Below are 9,525 nucleotides of genomic sequence, written 5' to 3' on the forward strand. Positions count from 1 at the left end.
TGAAATGGTTTCTTTATTTCGTGGCCTTAACCTTTCTTTAATGAAATTAAACGTCTTGTTTTGCACCCAATTCTGTGTTGCTGACCACTAGCCTGTTGTAAATCCACTGACACAGCTTAGAATTGGGGTGCCAGTTGTTGCATTCCTCAAACAACTTTATTAAAACGACCGTTGACGTCTTGCTGTAGGCTATTGCCTTTTTGACTGCGATCTAATCTAATAAAGACGCAGGTGACGCCCACATCCCTCCTACACCTCTTCCAGTTCAGTCCTGATATATGGTGTGCCTCCCTCTACTTCCAGACTACAAGAGTCCAGCTACCGCAGCACAACCCACACAACCGCTCCAACACACACGGATGAGGAACGGGAGCTGGCTTGGTGGTGATGTGTTTAGACTTTGTGCTCTATTTATCTATTTCTTAGGTCATTTCTACGGGGAGAAAATCTAAGTCTTCCATGATGAAACGTGTGTTTGTTTTTGCTGTGGTTGCGTATTTCTTTGCAGGTAAGCTATTGGTAAATTCAATGTGTTTCGTTGTGCGTGTACTGTAGGGTGTTGCGTGTACTGTAGGGTGTTGCGTGTACTCTAGCGCGTTTCAGCACCACGGAGAGCGCCACTGCTTGAGAGAGTTGCATGCAGTAGTCAGTCATGCATTTTGTACGGAGCATTGTCTCTGTTCATCTTCTTGAGAAATGTTTTTATAATTGCTCATCTATATCAAAACTAAATGGAATGTAATATCATATAGTTATGGAGAAGTTTTTTTCAACACAGAACCACATTCTGACCCATTTTCTCACGAATTTACAGAAAATCTATCACTTCCCGTTGGAGAAGAACGACGGCGAGAGGATGTGGTACGCGAAATGTTTTTCGTCTCATGTTGGATAACTCAGATTAAAAATAAATAGCATTATTATATGAGGGAAATTGCACTGTATGCTTTAATGAGTCGTGACAGGTTGCTTGTTACTGTTTTCCAGGTAACACGGTGCTTGGTTGAGGTCCTGTCCAAGGCGTTGACCAAACCTGACTCTCACCCTCTGGATCAGGAATGTAAAGATATTCTCAAAGCAGGCAAGTCATTTTACATGACTAATTGTTGTATTTCAAAGTCAGCAGATAGGAAGGATTTTAAAAAGATAGCATTATATCATTTCATAAACGGTGAAAGCAATATGATGTCAGTATTTGTTTACAAGACTGGAGTTAATGAACCTTGCACTTGCCTTTCATAAACTAACACGTGCACTTGACTCATCCATCCCCCGCCCCTCCACCAGCACTTACTTTGTTGATAGCTATTTTTTCGAGGAAAAATGTGGTTGTCCCAACTAGCTATTTTAAGATGAATGTACTAATTGTAAGTTGCTTGCAATAGAGCATCTGCTAAATGAATCAAATGTAAAATGTTGGTCTGCCATGATGCTACCAATAAATCACTCTTTCTCTGTAATGTCAATGGAAATGAAGGAAAGGAGACAAGCAGATAAAGCCACTTTAGACTATTGAGATGCAGCCCCGTGTTGACTGGAGGAAGAGATGGTGAAAGAATGAGTACAACCAGAGATACCAGTACTGTATATAATGAGGAGATGGTCTTGTCTCCGCCCTAACAATGGGAGTCATTGTCCTAAAGGCTGGAAGGCAGGTGATCTGCTTATCGGTCTGCTTAATGCCGTATTCCTGTGTGGACATATTTTGACGGGAGTGGACCCTTTTGCTTGACAGTAATATTACACAGGGTTACTGCTGTAGGTCATAGGACCTAGTGGGCCTTCGGCTGACACAGAGACCAGAGCTATAGAGCTACAACCTGGCAACCAACTGAGGAGATGAGTAGAGACACCTAAATTAGCATTTGCTTCTTTATTGATGGAAATTCTACTTAGCTGAATTTAAATATGCTACTATGGGAGACAGATAATGCTTTCCCCATATATTGCTGAGAGCCATTTTACAATGGTCACCAAAATGAACTAATCAAGGGTCTATGAGTAGCTGATTAGTTGAATCAGGTGTCAGTGCAGTGCTGGAAAAAAAGTGCCATTGCCTCCGAGTAGCTCTTCTGTCTCTGTAATGTTTGAATTGAGTGGGAACTTGCAGAGTTGGGCTTGAGTTGGACAACATGAGACAAGGATAAAGTAGTAAACACTGTGGACATTGTCCACCCCCTCTACAGGTGCCCAACATGCTGCTCCTGCAGAGAAGAAAAGTGATGTGGTGCTGACTAATGAAGAAGAGGGCAAAGACCATGAACCTGAGCCTGAGGCACCAGGGGCCGACGTGAAAGACATCGAGGCCCTCCTGAAGTCTGTGGAGGAGAAGAGGGAGACACCGGAGGATGAAGATCGCAGCCAGGAGTCATGGGACCTCAACTACGAGAAGGAGAAAAGGATTTGGAAACCAACGCACAGGTATCATCATAAGAAACCCAATCACAAACGTGATGAGGAGGTTTCTGAAGAAGTGAGAGAAAAGCCAGACGAAGAACGTAGTCAGGAATCCTGGAGCCTGGGCGATGAGATGGAGAAGAGCTATAGACCTACCTATCGGTACACCCCAAAGAAACACCACAAACGAGATGAAGAGGGTTTAGAGGAAGAGAGAGAAGAGCCAGAAGAGGAACGTAGTCAGGAATCCTGGAGCCTGGGCGATGAGAAGGAGAAGAGATATAGGCCTACCTATCGGTACACCCCAAAGAAACACCACAAACGAGATGAAGAGGGTTTAGAGGAAGAGAGAGAAGAGCCAGAAGAGGAACGTAGTCAGGAATCCTGGAGCCTGGGCGATGAGAAGGAGAAGAGATATAGGCCTACCTATCGGTACACCCCAAAGAAACACCACAAACGAGACGAAGAGGGTTTAGAGGAAGAGAGAGAAGAGCCAGAAGAGGAACGTAGTCAGGAATCCTGGAGCCTGGGCGATGAGAAGGAGAAGAGATATAGGCCTACCTATCGGTACACCCCAAAGAAACACCACAAACGAGACGAAGAGGGTTTAGAGGAAGAGAGAGAAGAGCCAGAAGAAGAACGTAGTCAGGAATCCTGGAGCCTGGGCGATGAGAAGGAGAAGAGATATAGGCCTACCTATCGGTACACCCCAAAGAAACACCACAAACGAGACGAAGAGGGTTTAGAGGAAGAGAGAGAAGAGCCAGAAGAGGAACGTAGTCAGGAATCCTGGAGCCTGGGCGATGAGAAGGAGAAGAGATATAGGCCTACCTATCGGTACACCCCAAAGAAACACCACAAACGAGACGAAGAGGGTTTAGAGGAAGAGAGAGAAGAGCCAGAAGAGGAACGTAGTCAGGAATCCTGGAGCCTGGGCGATGAGAAGGAGAAGAGATATAGGCCTACCTATCGGTACACCCCAAAGAAACACCACAAACGAGACGAAGAGGGTTTAGAGGAAGAGAGAGAAGAGCCAGAAGAGGAACGTAGTCAGGAATCCTGGAGCCTGGGCGATGAGAAGGAGAAGAGATATAGGCCTACCTATCGGTACACCCCAAAGAAACACCACAAACGAGATGAAGAAGATGAAGAGCGCAGTCAAGAGTCCTGGAGTCTGGGTGATGAGAAAGAAAAGAGAGAGGAGGATGATGAGGAAAGAAAGAAGAGGATCTGGAAACCCACCCATAGGTACCACCACAAGAAGCACCACAAACGCAGTGAAGATCCTTCAGAGGAAGAGGAGGAGGAGAAGAAAGATAAGAGAATTTGGAAACCCACACACAGATATCACCACAAGAAACACCACAAACGAGGTGCTGACTCATCGGACGAGGAATCAGAGGAGAAGAGATCAGAAGAGTCAGAGGAAGAGGAGGAAGAGGATAGAGAGAAGAGAATCTGGAAGCCCACACACAGATACCACCACAAAAAACACCACAAACGTGATGAGGAGCTTTCAGAAGAAGGGAGAGAGGAGCCAGATGAAGAACGCAGCCAAGAGTCCTGGAGTCTGGGTGATGGAAAGGAGAAGAGAGATGAGGATATGATGAGAGATGAGGATGAGAGAGAAAAGAGGATTTGGAAACCAACTCACAGGTACCACCACAAGAAGCATCACAAACGCAATGGGGATTCCTCAGAGGAGGAAGACGAGGAACGAAGGGGCGATTTGGACGAACACGAGGAGGAAAAGAGACATGGAGATGCCGAGGAGGACGAGAGACAGAGGGATAGGCAGGAGGCTCTGAGGTGTGTATCTACATATTCATATTTTTTCCAGGCTATAAATCTTCAACCATAACAATTTTTACCAAAGGACATTTTAGACAGATGCTTTTGAGACCAAGGACTAGGCTTAATCTGTGTCCGGGAAACACTGAGTGTATAGGTTGAGCTGGGGTTTGTGTGACAGGTACCTGGCAGAGAAGAGTCGTCTCCTGGGGGAGGGCGAGGTGTATGAGAAACGTTCTCCCTGGGCTTACAGAGAATACTACCACCCCGCCTGGTGGAAGAGAAGCATAGAACCACACACACCATTACATAAGGTTTCTATGTACAACCTACATTTTTAGACTGGACTACTGCTGTATTCGTTTGTATAGTTTGAGCTATTGTAATTATTTTTTTCAATCACTTTTATTATTCTTTAATTTATATATTAAGGTTCCACTTTAAATGATGTTCAGTCCATAAAAGGCTTCATACAGCCTTCACAATGCCTTTATAGGCGCTACATAAATGTGTCACACAGCATCTCTAACTGTATGTCATGCTTTATAAAGGGTTAATACAAGTGGCATAACTGTGTAACATAATCACCCATGTCAAATGTGACATAACCCACTATGTCAAATGTGATATTAACATTTGCTTTATATAGGGTGACATGTTGTGCTTGAAGAAGACATGTTAGTCACATTACACCTCATCTCCTTCCAAGACTCTCTGTCCAAATACACGGAGGTCTAGTGGACCAACACATAAACCTTTGTTAGGGAAATAGTTTGGGCCATCCTACAATTGTTTTAGAGTAATAGAACATTTAAGCTTTTATCCAAAGTGCCTTAGTCATACGTGCATACATTTTTATGTATGGGTGGTCCCGGGAATCGAACCCACTATCCTGGCATTGCAATACTCTACCGAGATGGTTATAAATGCTTTGTGAAGCCTCAATTTAATATGATTTATAAAGCCTTTATTAAGCAATGCTTATGGCACCTTTTGTAAAGCACAGGTTTATGTCATATTTGACATAGGGGGTTATGTCACACAGTTATGCCACATTTATGAACCCTTTATAGAGCATGACATACAGTTATAGATGAGTGATTTGTGGCACATGTATGTAGTGTTCATGAAGGCTTTATGAAGCCTTTATAAGCTGCATGTCATTTAAAGTGGGATCTATATTAATCTATCATTATGCTTATCAATTGTTTCCAATTTGATTTTTAATTGTACAGAAATGTTTTAATACACTAAAGTGTGATGTGATTTGATAAGATGGAGGAACTGGCGAAGTTGCTGTCCTATAAGAATCAACAGCTGGCCAACCAATCAGAGCTGGCAGACGAGGAAAAGAAGAGGAGCGTATCTCTAACCCCAGAGGAGGTAACATTTGAACATCAGAAATAACCTTTATGAAACATGAGACAGAACAATTCAATGGTGAATTACCTTTTCATAAGCCTCCTCTTCAACTTCTCAGAAAATATATCTTGAAAGATGACATATCAGAAGGTTTTGGATGTTTCATGCTCTTAGACACCACAATCCTGCTTTATATTGAAGTAAGAAAACCTTTTTCACGCCATGAAAATTATGAACCAGTCCAATATTGGATGTTGCCCTCTCTGTAGTCTGCTGTGGGAAGAGACTCTAACCTCTCTGTAGTCTGCTGTGGGAAGAGACTCTAACCACTCTGTAGTCTGCTGTGGGAAGAGACTCTAACCTCTCTGTAGTCTGTTATAGGAAGAGACTAACCTCTCTGTAGTCTGTTATAGGAAGAGACTCTAACCTCTCTGTAGTCTGTTATAGGAAGAGACTAACCTCTCTGTAGTCTGCTATAGGAAGAGACTAACCACTATGTAGTCTGCTGTGGGAAGAGACTCTAACCTCTCTGTAGTCTGTTATAGGAAGAGACTCTAACCTCTCTGTAGTCTGTTATAGGAAGAGACTCTAACCTCTCTGTAGTCTATTATAGGAAGAGACTCTAAACTCTCTGTAGTCTGTTATAGGAAGAGACTCTAACCTCTCTGTAGTCTGCTGTGGGAAGAGACTCTAACCTCTCTGTAGTCTGCTATGGGAAGAGACTAACCTCTCTGTAGTCTGCTGTGGGAAGAGACTAACCTCTCTGTAGTCTGCTGTGGGAAGAGACTCTAACCACTCTGTAGTCTGCTGTGGGAAGAGACTTGAACCACTCTGTAGTCTGCTGTAGGAAGAGACTCTAACCTCTCTGCAGTCTGTTATAGGAAGAGACTCTAACCTCTCTGTAGTCTGCTATAGGAAGAGACTCTAACCTCTCTGTAGTCTGCTATAGGAAGAGTCTCGAACCACTCTGTAGTATGCTGTGGGAAGAGACTCTAACCTCTCTGTAGTCTGTTATAGGAAGAGACTCTAACCTCTCTGTAGTCTGCTATAGGAAGAGACTCTAACCTCTCTGTAGTCTGCTATAGGAAGAGACTCGAACCACTCTGTAGTCTGCTGTGGGAAGAGACTCTAACCTCTCTGTAGTCTGCTATAGGAAGAGACACTAACCTCTCTGTAGTCTGCTATAGGAAGAGACACTAACCTCTCTGTAGTCTGCTATGGGAAGAGACTCTAACCTCTCTTGTAGTCTGCTATGGGAAGAGACTCTAACCTCTCTGTAGTCTGTTATTGGAAGAGACTAACCTCTCTGTAGTCTGCTGTGGGAAGAGACTCTAACCTCTCTGTAGTTTGCTATAGGAAGAGACTCTAACCTCTCTGTAGTCTGCTGTGGGAAGAGACTTGAACCACTCTGTAGTCTGCTGTGGGAAGAGACTCTAACCTCTCTGTAGTCTGCTATAGGAAGAGACTCTAACCTCTCTGTAGTCTGTTATGGGAAGAGACTCTAACCTCTCTGTATTCTGCTATAGGAAGAGACTCTAACCTCTCTGTAGTCTGCTATAGGAAGAGACTCAAACCACTCTGTAGTCTGCTGTGGGAAGAGACTCTAACCTCTCTGTAGTCTGCTATAGGAAGAGACTCTAACCTCTCTTGTAGTCTGCTGTGGGAAGAGACTCTAACCTCTCTGTAGTCTGTTATAGGAAGAGACTCTAACCTCTCTGTAGTCTGCTATGCGAAGAGACTCTAACCTCTCTGTAGTCTGCTATAGGAAGAGACTCTAACCACTCTGTAGTCTGCTGTGGGAAGAGACTCTAACCTCTCTGTAGTCTGCTATAGGAAGAGACTCTAACCTCTCTGTAGTCTGTTATAGGAAGAGACTCTAACCTCTCTGTAGTCTGCTGTGCGAAGAGACTCTAACCTCTCTGTAGTCTGCTATAGGAAGATACTAACCTCTCTGTAGTCTGCTGTGGGAAGAGACTAACCTCTCTGTAGTCTGCTGTGGGTAGAGACTCTACCCTGGTTACATAACCATGCAGAAGCCATATGTTTATCTCTAGGAGACCTGGCTCGGGTTGAGGCTTCACAACTCAAAATGAGCCTTGATATTCTGGAATGGAATCAGCCTGTGTGTGAATGAGCGCAGGTACAAATGCCTACAGAGAAAAGCCCTTTGACTCCAGGCATTTCTTCCTAGATAATTAATGTAATGTCTGGTGATTATGCAAGCCATGGAAGAACTGGGACATTTTCAGCTTCCAGGAATTGTGTACAGATCCTTGTGACATGGGGATGTGCATTATTATGCTGAAACATGAGGTGATGGCGACAAATGAATGGCACGACAATGGGCCTCAGGATCTCGTCAAGGTATCTCTATGTTCATGTCCGTAGTTTTATGCCTGCCTGCCCATACCATAACCCCACCACCACCATGGTGTACTCTGTTCACAACATTGACATTAGAAAACATTTCCCACACAACGTCATACCCGCTGTTTGCCATCTGCCTGGTAAAGTTGAAACCGGGATTCATCCGTGAAGAGCACACTTCTCCAGCGTGCCAGTGGCCATCAAAGGTCAGCATTTGTCCACTAGTGGGTTAGGACGACGTACTGCAGTCAGGTCAAGACCCTGGTGAGGACAACAAGCACACAGATGAGCTTCCCTGAGACGATTTCTGACAGTTTGTGCAGAAATTCTTTGGTTGTGCAAACCCAGTTTCATCAGCTGTCCAGGTAGCTGGTCTCACACGATCCCACAGGTGAAGAAACCAGATGTGGAGGTCCTTGGCTGGAGGTGGTTACGGTTGTGAGGCCGGTTGGACCTACTGCAGAATTCTCTCAAACGGCTTATGGTAGAGAAATTAACATTGAATTCTCTGGCAACAGCTCTGGTGGACATTCCTGCAGTCAGCATGCCAATTGCACTCTTCCTCAAAACTTGAGACATATGTGGCAGTGTGTTGTGTGACAAAACTGCACATTTTAGAGTGGCATTTTATTGCCCCCAGCATAAGGTGCACCTGTGTAGTGATCATGCTGTTTAATCAGCTTCTTGATATGCCACACCTGTCAGGTGGATGGATTATATTGGCAAAGGAGAAATGCTCACTGACAGGGATGTAAACACATTTGTGCAGGAAATTTGAGAACTTCTCTTTTTGTGCATATGGAACATTTCTGGGATCTTTTATTTCAACTCATGAAACATGGGACTAACACTTCACATGTTGTGTTTATATTTTTGATCAGTGTATTTAGCAGTAATAACGCTCTCTCTCTCTGGTGTGTATGTTGTGTTTTCAGGAGAAGGAGCTGGAGAACATAGCAGCTATGGACATGGAGTTACAGAAGATATCTGAGAGGATGCAGGAGGACAGGAGTGAATAGATAGACAGGCAGAGGCATGCAGACAGGGATGCTAATATACACAAGGTTAGCACACTGAGATAGTAACAAAATACTAGAGAGAGAGAGAGACTGACCCGTCAGCATTCCGGACAAAAAAACACTAACATCCAAGAGCCTTGCTGCAAATACTGCTTTGTTAACCTTTGTACCTGTGAAATGTTGATGTTCTCAAAAGAGACTGTTTAGTTCATATATAAGTATAATAGTATAAAGATAAAGTAGATGCTTTGCTAATTTGTCCGGATATCTATATATTTAAAGGACGCATGACAGTTTTGTTCAAACTTTTGAATGGTTGTTTGTTTGTTCAGTCTGCATTTAATAAAATGAATTATTCTGGGACCAAAATGAACACGTATCTCAAGATTTTAATACCTCAGCAACACAGTTGGTTATCAAGAGTAATAGTATTTTAATAGTACTGTATTTATTGATATTCCCACTAATGCAGCACAGTAAGGAGGCTGTGATAGCAAATGGCTGCTTTACATCATGGCACTTTCTGCTAAAAGAGTATAAAATACAAACAAAATGCTACATTTGGGAGCTTAGAGCTTTGGAGAGCAGC

At 43.6% G+C, this 9,525-nt stretch overlaps 1 protein-coding gene across 1 annotated transcript; it reads left to right on the forward strand.

Moving 5' to 3' along the window:
- The first annotated feature begins 297 nt into the window (after positions 1-297).
- LOC123995695 (trichohyalin-like) lies at positions 298-9,309 on the forward strand. The gene is made up of 7 exons (XM_046299362.1): positions 298-508; positions 815-861; positions 988-1,081; positions 2,187-4,206; positions 4,370-4,502; positions 5,464-5,571; positions 8,853-9,309. The coding sequence occupies exons 1-7, from the start codon at positions 460-462 to the stop codon at positions 8,934-8,936; spliced, it is 2,535 nt and encodes an 844-aa protein (XP_046155318.1). The 5' UTR covers positions 298-459; the 3' UTR covers positions 8,937-9,309.
- Positions 9,310-9,525: the final 216 nt, after the last annotated feature.

Source organism: Oncorhynchus gorbuscha, linkage group LG14, assembly GCF_021184085.1.
Source record: "Oncorhynchus gorbuscha isolate QuinsamMale2020 ecotype Even-year linkage group LG14, OgorEven_v1.0, whole genome shotgun sequence".
Taxonomy (NCBI): domain Eukaryota; kingdom Metazoa; phylum Chordata; class Actinopteri; order Salmoniformes; family Salmonidae; genus Oncorhynchus; species Oncorhynchus gorbuscha.